The following is a 15,409-nucleotide window of genomic DNA, read 5'->3' on the forward strand; positions in this document are numbered from 1 at the left end:
ACACAACACTAATATCACTGTGTTGTTATGAAGCTTCTTTCATTCGTGTCCCAGAAGTGTTTTTAAAATTGCAAATAAAAGGCACTATACAAGGGCAAAGAATTAACATCACAGTAACCCCTCGTCCTGGGCAATCTCCGCGTAAATTGAATTTCACGTAACTGGGGGGTTGGAAGAAACCATGCCACAAGCAGCGTGTGCCTGCCACGCTGGGGAAGGCAGCGGCTGGAGGGGGACAGTTTCAATTTGCACTTAACTCACGTTAAGGGGAGTTAAGTGCAAATCGAAATGGAGCTTCTCGAGGGTTTACTGTATTCAAATTGATTATGAGCTATGGAAAGTCGATTGTGAAGGACAACATGAAAAATAACACGTATTAGTATAGAAAAGCACCTGACAACTTTTAGGCACATTTATGGAAAAACAACACTAATGCTTTTTTGGGACAGTGACAAAACTTGAGTCTCCTGAATATGAACAAAATGGAAAAGAGAAATAAAGAAATATTTCTTTTCCATCTGGCAGCTCTTCCTCTACTCCCTAGACAATTTTGTTACTTTGCATGTTCAGGAGGGTTCAGGACCATCATGTGAAAGGAACATTGTAAAGAATCGACACACAAGCATGGAAAACACAAACCAGTGCATGTGGGCTTCTCTGAAATTGCAGAGAAGGATCTTCCTTTTGTATTCTATGCAAAATCAAAAGGGGAAAAAAAACAAGTAGTAGTTAGAAGTCTATCTTGTTTACGAGACAGCAAGACCCAGCAGCTGAATCACTGGATTTGGGGGAAAAAAGAGCTCTGGCAGCATCACCTCCTTTTAAAGAAGTAAAGCAAGTCATTGCTCAGGGTTACATAACATTTTGTGCCACTCTCTCAGAAAGGAAGCTGTTGTCAGAAAGCTGGAGACAAGGAGGGCGAGAGATGGAGTGGGGGACACAAGAATATCACTTTCGCTTGAAACTTTTGGTATAAAATCTGCTGAAAATTACAAGCAAGAGTGCGAGAGTTTTGCAAGGCTAAATGCAGCGAGAGAGCCTGACATATGGGCCTGAAGCATCATTAGTCTGTAATACCCTGAAAGGCCAACGAGGGAGGGCCTTGCCCTTCCCTCTCACGTCAGCATTCAGGCCACGCCCACTCGAATGGAAATGTTTTAGGTAACACTGAGTAACCCAATTCATGGGGGGAGCTGAAATGCTGGAGTCAGCCAGAAAGGTGCTCCCTCGTCTTTACTTAAACTTGTAATATCTTTCTATGTTCCTCCAAGACTGACTAAGGTGAATCCTACACCCACTGAAATGCCACTTCCCTCCCTCCTTTATACCCCCAGCAGAACATGCTCAATGCAAAACAAGCACCAATCACAAGTTCAAAGAGAAAATCAGGCACTCAGTCAAGGGGCCTGTGCCAGATTTACCAGAAAAGGAAAAAAGAAATCGAAATGACGCTGTGTTTTCTTCTCACGCCACAGAGAATGGATTTTCAGTGTCACTGCTGCCGAGTGCAGAACTAGCAAGTGTCACCATTCAGGGCAGGTTCTGACAGGAGCCGGTGAGGTTCTACAGAACACGGCCTGTCTGCAGACATGTTGCTTGGTCTGCAAGACCAATCCCCTCAACCTGCATGAAGTTACTAGGCTCTCCTACAACAGAAATCTAAGACTCACTGTACCAAACAGGTACTACTGGCAGGTCCAAAATAAGGAGCCAAACCTCAAGTCTTATTTACTCAAGCAGAGCTCCCATTGAAGTTAATGGTATTTTTATCTGATTAAGGACCACAGACTTAGTCCACTTTTATAAAAGACCAAACACTCCTCTCCAACCTGTGTTAATAACTCTTCCCACCATTAAAACGAAAGCATCAACATCCCTTTTATTCTCACCAGTAATGCTGCTTGTTAGCTATACGTCTATACACTCATCCCTCATTAAACGAGTACTCTACTTATGAGTACTCGCTAAAACAAGGGACGCATACACCTACCTTTGTTCACTAGATGAGTGAACTCCCCCCTGCTAATGCGAGCCTTATCCCCCCTCCACAGCAGATCCAATCCGCCGCACCCTGAAACCGTACTGGAACCACAGACCCAACCTGTCACAGCCTGACACACACACCGCCCCCCGCCATCCCCGCAGACCCAAGCCACCTCAGCCTGGACACGCTGCCCTCCCCAGAGACGCAACCTGCTGCAGCCTGTTTTTATTATGAACAGCAGTCCTTGTTGTCAAAGAGTGGTAAGTCATGTTCAACATGGTGTTATTTACTGTGACCCATCAGGGTTTGCATATTGAGGCTTATTTCTCAGCAAGGAAAAGCCCACCAAGTTTAAATAAGTGCCAATACACAGGACGTTAACGAGCAAGTAAATCACATGGCACAAATTATTTATATGGCCAAGCTGTGATAGATGCCATTCTTTCTATGAGCAGCTGCTTTTACTGGAAAATAGTTTACAGAAAGTCATTACAAACATAATTTTAAAAAGCCAACCCAGCTACCTTGGAGCAGCAAAACCTACTGCTATGAAGGAAGGGTCACGTTTGTCTACTAAGCTTGTAATGCAACACAGCATTACTCTCAAACAACCACCTTCACTGAGAGAAGAGGCTTGCCTCACTCAAGAGTTCCCCCCCAGCTGATTTTGAAATAACGCTGATGGGCTCCCGAAGGAGCTGCATCCAGATCTAATCAGCCACAATAAAAAGGAGCAGTGTAGAATTCTCTAACAGAGCAAAGAAGGAGACAAGGGGGAGATCACACACCCCAGCCACTCACCAAAATAAGCTCTCCTGCTCTGCAAATAATATTTATACACTATTATTCAGTAGCGCCAGTTATGACATTTTCAGAAACAAAACTCAAGTCCTCCTGATCAATTTCAAAACCCTCCGAGGCGACAGGCAAACCCTTTCTTTCCTGTCATCCCCACCTCCAGAAGCAGAGGAGCCTCCTTTCCAGGCCACTTTTCCCCTGCCACCTCCCCCAGCTTCCAGTCACACGCCATCCGGGCCGAACTGTTCAGGCTACTTGCATCACAGAGCTGACGCGGAATGCAAGGAGCAATACCGTTTGCTATGCTCCTGCACTGCAGCAGAGGGAACCATCTAATACAAATACAATGTTCCCCTAGGAGCAGGTGCAGTGTCTTACGCTGCCCAGCAGGAAGAAGAAGAAAAAGAAATCCATGGATCCTGGGATCTCTGTTCCGCCAACGTCCACTCACCCCCCAAGAAATGCTGTTAAATCATTACTCTTGAACCTTCTGGGAAGCAGGAAAAGTGATACCTTTGCCCCCTTTCCTCTTGAAACAACTCGCCCTCATTAGAACAGGTGGTCTCCGTTAGCAGTAGGAGAGACTGGAAGTCATCCATCTTTCTTCCTTGTATTCACAGTGGCCACTTACAGATAGTCCTTCTAGAACTGACCGGCGCTCACCATGGATGAAAAACAGACCAGCACAGAACAGCAGGAAAAGTGCAAGTAAAAATGTATTTTTCCCCCCGCAACAACATGTTCTTTTCAGCAACAAGGCCCTTTCTTGCCTTTTACACAAATATTCCCAAAATAGTGTTTGATAAGACTAAAAAAAATCAGACACACAAGGTGGGCGAGATAGTATCCCTTACTGCACGGGTGTGCAATTTTGTAAGTGGGGGGCAGCCCATAAAGTTTTCTCACCCCTGATTAGACTTACCTCATGTTTACTGCAGGGCCAGGAGGACTCTGGCTGCGAACTGCTTGCCCTGTCCTACGAAGTGCTAAGAGGTGGGACAGCGATGAAACAAGAAACTTCCCGGCCTGCCCCGCTAACAGGACTGGGTTTCCCCGGCCTGCCCACCGGCTGCAGCCGAGACTGTGCAACACTGGTCCTCTCTCTGAGCAGGGGACTGGGCTTGTCTGAGTGCCTCCACAGCGCCTGGCCAATGGGTGGAGAAGCGGCAGCACTGAGGCGGCCTTTGTGTAAGCCTGGGGAGAGATGGCGGCACTTGAGAAAGCAGCACTTGAGAAAGGATTGGGCTGAGTCCTGTGCCGCCTGCTGCTGGGGCTGTGCTGTGGGGTCATGGTGGATGACACTGGGCAGAGCAAGGAGCAGGAGCAGGTACAACAGTGCCAGCTCAAGAGGCTTGGACACAGCCAGTGGTGTGCACTCCCCACCTGAGCCCAGCTGTGTCCGCCTCTGCGGGCTGCCGTTTGCCAGGGCTCAGTTCGGAGACACTGGCCCATTGCTGCCCATTGGTGTGCAAGGTTTTACTGGGGTGCCCCACTGCCTGGAGGCTTGTCCACACTGAGTTTGTGACCCAACCTGCAGAGTAGTGCATCACGGCCTGCAAGCCTCTGAGCCAGCACTGCTGTGCATCTGGCTAGGTCCTGGTAAGGCAAGCTCAGTCACTGCCCTCCCCTGAGCACCTAGAAAGCTGCTCAGGAGCCTCAGATGTCCTGGTGCAGGGCATGGGAGGGACATCTAATGGAGAAAGCTCTTGCAAGGAGCCAAGTGCCTTCCACAAGGCAACCAGATTGCTTCAGGCAAGGACTCCTTGAAACTGAACCGAACTGCTGACGCTCGGGCTCGGCTCTTGGTGTTGGGGGGATTGAGCATTCACACTGTGCGCTTTGGGTGTTGGGGGTCAATGATGTGTACTGGTATCTACTTTCCCCCTCCCCCATTCACAGCGTACAGGGAACACTGCTCACAGCCTTTGGGGTTTTCCTTCTGTCCTATTACCTGACATTCCGATGTTCAGCTTCACTCTGTTCTCTTGTTCTCTGGGTAACCCTGCCTCCTTTGCACGGCCCCCACCCCTGAGGACTCCACTGCTGACTGCAGGGGGTGAAAAGTGGGGCCCGACATAAAACATTTGCTCACCCCTGTCCTACTGGACCAATTTTTGTTGGTGACAGAGACAAGCTTTGCAGGTTATACAGAGCACTTCGGGGTAAGCTTGTCTCTCTTGCCAACAGAAATTTGTCTCACAAAAAGATATCACCTCACCTACTTGGTCTCTCTAATAGCCTGGGAGTGACATGACAAAGCCCATGCTGCATATTACAATCACTCAGGCAGCCTCCCTCCTGTGGTCCTCATTTAGATTTGTACACAGAACAGTTACCAACCCAAATTACAGGATGCTAGCATATTAAGTCAGGGTTCCAAGCCCTCCTACCTGGGTAACTGTTACATAGGGCACTAGACCCAAAAAGACAAGGGAAAATTTGTTATCTTAATCATGCGATTTGCCTCATCTTCCAGACCCACATATGTAACAGGGGATTCAGCCTACAGAACCCACTGATCTTCCCCGGAGGGGCTGCCCCCTAGCAGGACACTGTGGATGAAACCTGCCTCAAATACATCAACATAGCAGGACACCGAGAGAGAATTTTTTTTCCAAGATGCTACTGGGTTGCCCTTTTGCCACTTGCCAAGAGCTGTGCTCTGTGGATTTTGGCACAAGCACGCCTGTGCTCACAGAAGCAGAGAGGAGCAAGAGTTCTCATTTTTGGTCTCCTTATTTGTTTTGCAGATAACACACAAGGTTGGCAAAACTGAAATTATTTTGGAAATCTAATTAGTTTTTTTCTTCTGTTTTCTGTACTTCTTCCATTTCCATCAAACTAGGACAATGAAAATATGCTAGTCAGTTTCAAGCCAATTGCATTTTCAATTTCATGCACCATCTTCAAAATGCTGTAATTTGTGGGTTGCAAAATATACCCAGAGGAATGCTGATTTAAAGAAAAAAACACTTTTCCATTACAACTTATTTATCAAAATTCCCAAGTATATTTATTTTTAAAACACTTCCGTTATGGGCAAAACTGACCCAGTGTCCTTTTAATAGAGTTAGGCACTTCTTTAATACATATCCAAGAATATCTAAGTTCTATACAAACTTGAGTGGAGACTACGAACCTGTGAAGCAAAGTATCCTTATTTTACAGATTAGGAAACTGGGACCTCCAAAGACTAACCATAGGCTCACGATCACACAGAATCAGCCACAGACACACATCCATCCAAGTAGATATTCCAGAAGTCTTTATTTTCTGTCCCCGTCTCTAACCACAGACCCCACTGCCGAAAGTCAGGTTTCTTTGAGACAAGGTTAAACTAAAACAATTTGTGACCCTTTCTGTTATGAGACACAAACATTTAGTACTACATCAGACCAGACTAAGAACAACTAAATGGACAGCATGGCTGTTATTTCATTCTGCCAATACTAAACGAAGGTTTTCCAAATCCAGATTTAAATACAAACAACTGGTGGCTTTGGAGAACAGCATCTGAATGCCAATATTCACAATTTCGTCTGTTACAGTACTCTGTTCCATTTTTTTTTCTTATCATTCACCCTAAATAGCCAACTTTTAAAAATGTGTTTAATCCTTTTCTTCTCACGCAGAAAAATTAATTTTTATTAATAATAATCAGAGAAGAGTGCCACCCCACAAAGAAATGAATTTAAATTCCAGCCACTGCAATCAGAAGGAATCACGGACATCCCGAAAGAGTGAAGACAGAACACCACAGAAAGATTTAAAGTTAAAAAGAGTCAACGTTTTTCCCCAGGAAATGTTTGATGCATGAGCAATCTCTACACTTGACACGCTCAGCAAAAACCTTAGCAGAGACTTGTTTCCTTGACTGTCTATTCAGCTTTTATTTCCATGCCGCTCCCCACAGCCATACAGTGAGAATTAGCAGGTCCAGTGATTATACATGGTAAAGGATGTGTGTGTTCTTACCTCCTCAATCACTTACCATTCTCATCGAGTAAATCTTCCTCGTCATCCCCATCATTGTCCTCTTCCATTGCCTCGTCATCTTCCTCCTCCTCCTCTTCCATATCGTCCTGCTCCAAGTCTGGGTCCAGGTCTGGATCACTCCCTGAGATTGACTCGTCCGACATGATTCCCAGTGGTGCGCCTTGTGCATTACCTGCTCATGGCCTACTGCAAGGCAGCCCTGCAAGAGTAGGGAAAAAAAAATCCAATCAAACAAAAAACTCATTCATGCAGAATTTCAGATACAAATGCCCCCCAAGCGTAGCCCACCAGAGGTTTGTGTGGTGCCATAACTACAGTTAATATCTATCCCAAGTATCAGACTCCTCTTAGTACAGAGAATCACAGACACAATCGTCAGAGGGGATAAGGCAGGCAGTGCCCTGCATCTAATCTACTGACAGATCTTGCACGAGTTCCTGTCAGGGCATGAAAAATTTAGCCAGTTCTCAAAAATTAAGCAACGAAGCCAGGGTGAAATCTGTCCATGCTTCCATGAGAGAAGCCACACACCAAGGCCAAACCCTGCAGAATGCAAAGAAAACGTGTGAACTATTCATAATGTGCTTTACTTAGTCGTAACATGCCGCCATACTACTTTTTTATTATTATTTATTTTATTACATTTTCTTACTTTTGTTAATTTTTTCCCCTTTCTGGTTCCACTCCACCTATTCTTTCTTACATCGGTGGTACTGATGTCATTTCTCTGAGGATTTCTCTTCACACCCTTATCCTACCGGGTGTTCTCTACCTCCTCATATATATTTTTGGTTGCTCTCTATACCAGTAATTTCTAACCTATTTTCCACTGTGGCTGCACACGTGGGCTGCATCCACACAATATACGATACTACCCTTATGGCCCTGAGGAGGTTACATGTGCCGACTGGGTCGCAAGTAACTCGGAAGCCACAGACTGATGGTATAAATTAGAAAAAACTATGGCTCTCAATTCCACCCTTTCCCTGCTACACACCCAAATCCCACCCACCCACTTTGGAAACTTAACTTGGCACCCAAAGAACCAAACATGTTACTCAAAGTATGAAATGAAAGAGACAAAGTCAGATATCCGAGCCACAAAATACAATGATGATGAAGGCTTAATGCTCTGGAACCTGTATTAGACTCTCATCTGACATTTGGCAACTAATCACTCAAGCCAGAACATCTTGCTTGTTATTGTTAGATTCCTCTTGTGAATATTGACATCATAAACTGATGCTAAAATAGAAATACTTTTAAAATAGTGCAAACCCCTAAAACAATTCCAAAATATTATGCAACTGTACACATATTAAAGATGAAAGGGAGCTCCGCATTTGATTTCAGGTGTTGCTGTTTGTCTTAAGCCTAGGTTTGAAATGCTAGCCGAAAAAGTCAATTTCAGGAAACACACAGCGGATTGGGTAGATCTGCCACCTCTTCCTGATCCAGCAGTTCAGCTTCTCCTATAGAGCATGTATCTCAGGATTTTACCCTGCAGCCCATAACTGCAGTGTATGATTGTCTTCAACTTTTGTTATCTTGCAGATAATGTTCCCTTAATACAAGACTGTGACAAGGATCCAGAATCCATCAGCTGCACCATCCCTTTCTAAAGGAAGGAAAGGAGAAAAATAAAAAGCTTGGGAGGGATAACAACACATCAGCCCAAAAAAAAAAAAAAAGACAGGTTACAGCTACTTCCTGCAGGGGATGGGCCAGGAATGATGAGCTGCGGAGAAACTCAAACCAGTCCCATCTCAGCTTGTCCCAGTAGGAGCCATGCACTGACTGACAAAGTAAACAGGAAGAAAGGCCAAAGTGATCACAAAGGCACAGGTCTGACAGCTCAGGCCACCTGTTGCCCTGTGTGGATTTCATGTTAGATCTGACTTTTTGCAAATGCGTCATCTGTGTTGCCAGGAGAACAGTGCCATATGGCAGCTGTTTAAGACTAGGCAAGCTTCATACTGGAGAAGGTGGGTGGAAAGCAAAGTGGCAAAGGAGAAAAATGAAAATAACGGCGCACAACAGCAAGTCCACCCTTGGGAAAAAGCTGAAGATGTGTTCAAACTTGACCCTGTGAAAGACTAACATTCAGCATAACCAGCATGGCCCTCCATGTGCCTTACCAAACATTTTCCCTGTTCTTCATGCATTGTTAATTATTTGCTTTGCCACGGGCACTTACGCCACTTAAGATTTAAGCAGCAACATACATGAGAACCAGAAAAATACATTAAAAAAAAAAAAAAAGACATAAATCTCTAGAAGTCTTTTCCAGGTAGTTAAAACAGAATCACATGAAAGCTCTCAACATCTACATAAAGTTTTCATGATTCTCTGGTGTATTATTAATGCTTTGTATGACTGAAGTGCCCTGGTCATGGACTTGCTAAACACTGTAGGCTGGACATGCTGGAAGTTAAGAAACAACCCACAACCCTGTAAAATAAGGCTTGAAAAAAATACCATCTAACTGCTAAATCTGTTAGAATTATTCCAGATGAAATATTCAGTCTGATCTAGGCCAGGGTAACAGTTGAGTGTGACAGCAAGAGCCAAGGGGAGAGCTAAAAGCTACAAAACAAAAAATGAAGCCAAGGGAAGAGGATGGCTGGGGGGATTAGAATGGTGATACAGAGTCTTTCGCTACTAGGTTGTAGGCTCAATTCTGTTTGGTGGCAGCAACCAAAAGTTCTCACAGTTCAACAGCTGCTTAGTGGACAGAACTATATAGCTTGGTTGTCAGAGTGCCATAAAAGGCAGATACAGCACACAGCTCAACTAACGGAAATGGACTCATGACAATTCGCTCCAGCTAAGGAGCCGTCCACGGAGTCATTGCCATTTGCGCCACATTCTAGCATCGGTGTCTCTCTATGATCGCTTCACAGGTTGATGCTGGTCCCTGAGGTTTCCCGGCACAGTCTAGGAAGGCAGCTTGCCAATCTCTGGCATCAAAAAGATGGAGAAACACTGCTCTGGATCACCCATAACTGACCAGAGCAGCTATTGAGAGGTGGGGAAACAAGAAGGAAGCATAAGACAGCTTACCATAAAATGTTCTCCTTAACAATAAGTGCAATGCTGAGTTCTGATGTTTATTTCAAAGCAGCAATTTATCTGCACCTGTAAGCAGCAAAAAAACACTTTCCAACTGATAGGTCTAAAAATATTTTGATTTTGTTTTAGCTTAAATAGGCTGCTTTCAGACCTGCATCAGGGAAACTGCACTGTTTTCTACACAATTCACAGAAACAAGCTTGGTGCTGTTGGCTCACTGGATTGTTTTTCTTGGGGGAGGCTGCAGGGGGAGGTAAGTGTCACTCAGTGTTTGTATCCACTGAAAGTGAAGGTGCGATTGTATCATGGATACACACACCTGTAATAACATTAATTTAGCCTAGGTGGGTCACAGCAGGCATTTCAGAACAGGCCATCAACCAGCCCACGTACTGGATGTGGACTCTGCGAGCCTGTGTTGAAGTGCTTGCCACCACATCTACACTGCTATTCTGACTCCTGCAAGCTAGATTTTAATTAGCAGGGGTACGCCTACCTGTTCTACAATCACATCTTCATTTGCACGGTATCACAGAACTGTAGAAATGCTAGTAAGAAAGGGATCTCAAGGTCACCTAGTCCATCCCTGGGTGCTGAAGCAGGATCAAGTAAACCCTACAACAGCCCTGACACCTCTGTCCAACCTGTTCTTAGAAACCTCTAATGATGCAGATTTCACAGGCTCTCCTGGAAGCCTATTCCAGAGATTAACCACCTAGAAAGTTTTTAATATCTACCTTACATTTCCCTTCCTATTAGACATTTGTCCTACCTTCAGTGAACACGGAGAACAAATGATCATGCATCTGACAAAGCGGGTCTTTGCCCACGAAAGCTTATGCTCCAAAATATCTGTTAGTCTATAAGGTGCCACTGGATGACTTGTTGTTTTTGAAGATACAGACTAACTCGGCTACCCTTCTGATAAATGATCACCGTCCTCTTTATAAAGCCCTTAACATATGTGAAGGCTTCTCAGATTCCTGCCCAGTCTTCTTTCATCAAGATTAAATATGCTCCCCCGCATCTTTTAACATCTTTTCGCATAGGTCAGGTTCACCAAACCTTTTATCATTTCTGTTGCTCTCCTCTTCACTTGTTCTAATTTATCCGCAACTTCCCTAAAATGTGTTTCCCAGAATTGGATACAGTATTCTGGCTGAGATCCCACCAGTCCTGAACTGTACAGGTGAATTACCTCCCTTGTCTTACATACGAACACTCCTGTTAACACACTCCAAACTGATATTAGCCTTTTTCACAACTGCATCACATTGCTGACTGGCACTCAATTTGTGATCCAAGGTAAGTCCTACATCCTTTTCTGTATAGAAGCTAGCAGACAGTCACCGTTTTGAAAACTGTGCATCTGATTTTTTTCCTTCAGTGTATGGCTTTACGCTTACCTTGACTGAGTTTCATCTTCCTGATTTCAGACCAATTCTCCTGAATTGTAGCAGTCTCCTTTCAAGTGCTTCCAGCCCACCAAGTTTGGTGTCATGCAGATTTATAAGCATATACTCCATTCTAGGTTATTAGAAAGAACACTGACTAGTACACGAGCCAGACAGATTCCTGCAGGATCCTACTGATAACTACTCTTTGAGCACAATCTTTTTAAAAAAATGTTCCACCCACCTTCTATTTAGACCGTCCGCCCTAGTTTGCTTATGTGAATGGCATGGGGAACTATGTCAAAATGTTTCTAAAAATCAATATATGGCACATCTACCATTTCCTCTGCATCCACTTGGCCAGTAACCAGGTCCAATAAGGAAATTATGTTGGTTTAAAGGGATTTGTTCTTGAGTAATCCATGCTGGCTGCTATGTATGGTCTTATTGTTCCCAGGTGCTTACAAACTGATTACTAATTTATTCTAGATATCAAAGTTAGGTTGACTGGTCTATAATTCCCTGGGTCCTTGCTAGTCCCGTTTTTAAAGAGGCCTACTATGATTACCTTTCAATAGTCCATGACTAGATACACCCGTGGATTTCAGTAAGGTTTATTTTATTTAAATATTACCAAAAGTACCAAGCACTTTACAATCAAAGCAGAGGCTTCTGCCAGAAACACAAACGCAACATCTATCTCCCATAAGCCTTGCTTTCTAAATAGACAGCACACGAACCAAAAAGATGGGGAATGTGATAATTATTAAGTGTTGCTGGTGTGTTAGTTATGATCTTATTCTTCCATAAAGAAGAGAGAGGGAGGGAGAGGAAGAGGAAAGCAGGAAAATGTTCTGATCATACTAAATGAAACCTACAGGCTTCAAAATAAATCTTTACTCTCAGCACTTGCATCTTCCTGTTTCACCTTTCACGCCTCAATTTTTTAACATAAGTCACAAAAATATTTTTGAAAGTGCTGAAGAGAGATAGAGTAGGTCTTCGTACCGTCCGTATTTCCGCAAGTAAAATAAAAAACACAGAAGCCGTCCATTAACCACAGCAAGGACACTTTAAAAAGACGATAAGCTTTTTTTTTTTAAACACACAACTTATTAAGACACTTCGAAATCAGCAGCAGGGGTAAAATGTAAGTTTGCTAAAGGATAAACTCTTCTATATGTGGCGGGCTCTCCTGCCCCCCCTCCATTCAGGACCCTGGCAGCTCCCCTAACAATTGTCAATTTCACAAGCTCTGCTTCAGTTTGCCTTTTAAAACCAGGATATGCAACTTGAACACTGTACAGGCAGGTAGGAATTACAGACACCAGCCTGCCTTCATTTCTTACAAAGACCCGACCCAGTTCTGAACCTTCTCGAAGGGGAATTACATAACATATCCAGATTGCATCTGCCTCTATTGTTTTATGGCAGGGTTAGTCCAACCTCTCACACACATTTAATCACTGCTGGCAGGGCACTTTGCAACAGATAAACAGATTACTGACCAAAGTTACTGTTCATCTGGACTTTCCAGTTTTCCCACACTAAAATCAATTTATGAGCCTCCCGGCCCTCGAATGGAAAGAAACAAGGAAAGATGGCAAACTGGGATGGACCCAGGGATAAGAGAAAAAGCGCAGATAGCATTAAGACATAAATAAAGGGCTCTACATCACCAGATTATATTACCAAACCCATGATCCTGGACAAATTTCAAGAAATTGTGAGGCTGCCAAGTAAAGGGGGGGAGGAGCCATTGAGAAAACCCGAAAAAAAATTCATTTGCTGGCTCAATAGAGAGAGAAAACCTTTTGTGTTTACTCCTGTTCAGGGAGTCAAAGCCTGTACCAGCTAAACATCACAATAATATCCAAGGCCTAATATCAGACACTACGCCCTGCTCTTTAGGGACAATAAAAGTAGCTCTGTGGTGGGGGTGGTCTGTTGGGGGTTGAAGTTTTTTAAGTAGAATATTTTAAATTGTAATCTTCTTAGGGTAATGTGCATCTCAGAGGCCCAATCCTGGATTAGAGCTTTAGGTGCTTCCACAGCATGAATACAATGTGTTTAACGAATATATTTTTAAAAATCAGTGTATAAGGGGTTACTTAAGATTGTTGAGATCCATAATTCATTGTCCCTTCCAAGTTTTGCTGCACGCTCCTGAGAATGAGAAACTCACATTTTTCCTTTTTTTTCAAAATGAGAGCAGAGATTCTTAGTTCATGGCTTGTCCCCAGGGTTAGAGACCCGTGTGATGCAATTTTTGAGCAAAGACATTTGTGTAAACAGAACTCACGGTAAAACAGCTACTTCAAATTAGAACAGAAGAAACCATTTTTAGTTCAGCGGTTCAACCAAAAAATCTGGAAAAAAAAGTTTCATTTAATTTCTTTTCCAAAAAAATTTAAAATCAGGTCAATCTGAATTTATATTTCTCTAAATAAGACAGCTCATTTGAAAACCAAATGTTAAAATGAAGCATTTTCACTTTAAAAAAATTTTTCCCCTTTTTTATTCAGTTCAAATTATCTGCCAGATTCATGAATAATTTCAATCATCCTGAAACTGCACTATTGGACAAGTAAAACAAATTTCCCTCAACTCTAATTCTGTGCCAATTCAGAAAAAATCATTTACGTGTCACATTATATCATTTGCCAGTTATTGCACAAGGATGAGGTGAAGGAACGGGCTTCTTTTGGGGATGAGTATTCCTGTCTTGGCATTCAGGTTGTGAAAAAACGTACATTTGGCACTATAAAAATAAATAACGTCAAGTATCTAATGTCATGCACAAGCACAAAACATACAAACAGATCGTTAGAGAAGATGTCATTCATTAATGGTGCTCAGCAGGAAAAAATATATTGGTAAAGTTTGTGTAATTTCCAAGTGACAAAGCAATTAATATTTTGTCGTTTAATTTAAAAATCCAACATGGCAGAAAGTTCAAGATGTCAGGAGTAGGGGTGTTGTTTCATTCTAACAATTTACCTCACACAATATATTAACAGCTCCACAAATTATATTTCTTCGGTCATTCTGGTGCTGTTGCATCACATGAAAACAAGTGCTTGCTCAAAAACGGTACAAGCATGTTTTCAAACAGCACATGCCTCACAGTCTGCATTTTGAAACAAAGCAAGCATATGAGTCAAAATGCGATGGAACTTCTGCTTAGGAAAATTTAAGTTGTCTTATAATTTGAGTAAATCTTGATTTCAATCAGATCCTTCTGCTGTCCTCACAAAAGGGATGTACTCATTCTGTTGTATCTGACTACTAGGAATCTAAGCAGAACTTCTTCACCCGTGCCTTATGGATAACCGGAGGGTGGTCTGTGAAGAGATGGCTGCTCACACGATGCTGGCTCTTCTTCCCACCTGTTTAATCACATCAAAGCTGCTAAAGTATACATTAAATACTGACACATTAATCACTAACAACATACTCTGGAGGCAACTGATGTACTTCTTACAAGGGTGTATTAAAGCAGAACAGAAAAAAAAATGGTCAGTACAATTACAAATGGGAGGGTAGGTTTCCACAACAGTCTCTGTGAAAGGGTGGGCCACACTGTGAAGAAGTTGGACAACCCCTGTCTTTAGCATTGACAGTCCTTAGGCAAGCCCCATCGGCCATCATGTTCACAACAGGAAACAAACGCTATGTTAAAAGTGTAACTGAAAAGTCAATGCCGAAGCGGTATACTGCTGGCAGAAGAAAGCTGCCTCTAATAGGCTGACTGCATGTATGTGGAACACCTTCCCCGGAAGAAGGTACTTATTCTGACGGGAATGGCTAAATGGTTACTCAAACCGGTCATTGGCGCTCTGCCCCATGCAAAGTGGGAGGGGTTGGCTACTACAAGAATTAAGCAAGTGGTGTAGCAGTTCTTCAGGTAGGTACGACTGGAGCAGCAAAGCTCAGGGAGAAGTTTTGACTTGAACTTTATTAATGCTGCTTTATTGTACAGCTCTTCAGACAGAAAATGCAGCCACAGGCCTGGGATAATCTGAGACGCTATACAGCAAACTGCATTTGAGGTTGGGTTCACACTGCATCCTGACCCAATGTTCAGAAGAACCTCTTCATTGCCCATCAGAGATCTGACTGCTGCTGGCCAACGTGATTTGCAAGGAGCAGAGGCTAGTGAAAA

At 43.3% G+C, this 15,409-nt stretch overlaps 1 protein-coding gene across 1 annotated transcript in view; it reads right to left on the reverse strand.

The window, feature by feature from the left end:
• RAD54L2 (RAD54 like 2) overlaps positions 1-15,409 on the reverse strand; it is an 83,528-nt gene that overhangs the window by 42,581 nt on the left and 25,538 nt on the right. The window contains exon 2 of the mRNA XM_075005080.1: positions 6,774-6,977. Within this exon, the coding sequence (XP_074861181.1) occupies positions 6,774-6,921 (148 nt within the window). The 5' untranslated portion in view covers positions 6,922-6,977. The remainder of the gene's footprint in view (positions 1-6,773; positions 6,978-15,409) is intronic.

This window comes from Carettochelys insculpta, chromosome 11 (genome assembly GCF_033958435.1).
Source record: "Carettochelys insculpta isolate YL-2023 chromosome 11, ASM3395843v1, whole genome shotgun sequence".
Lineage (NCBI taxonomy): Eukaryota > Metazoa > Chordata > Testudines > Carettochelyidae > Carettochelys > Carettochelys insculpta.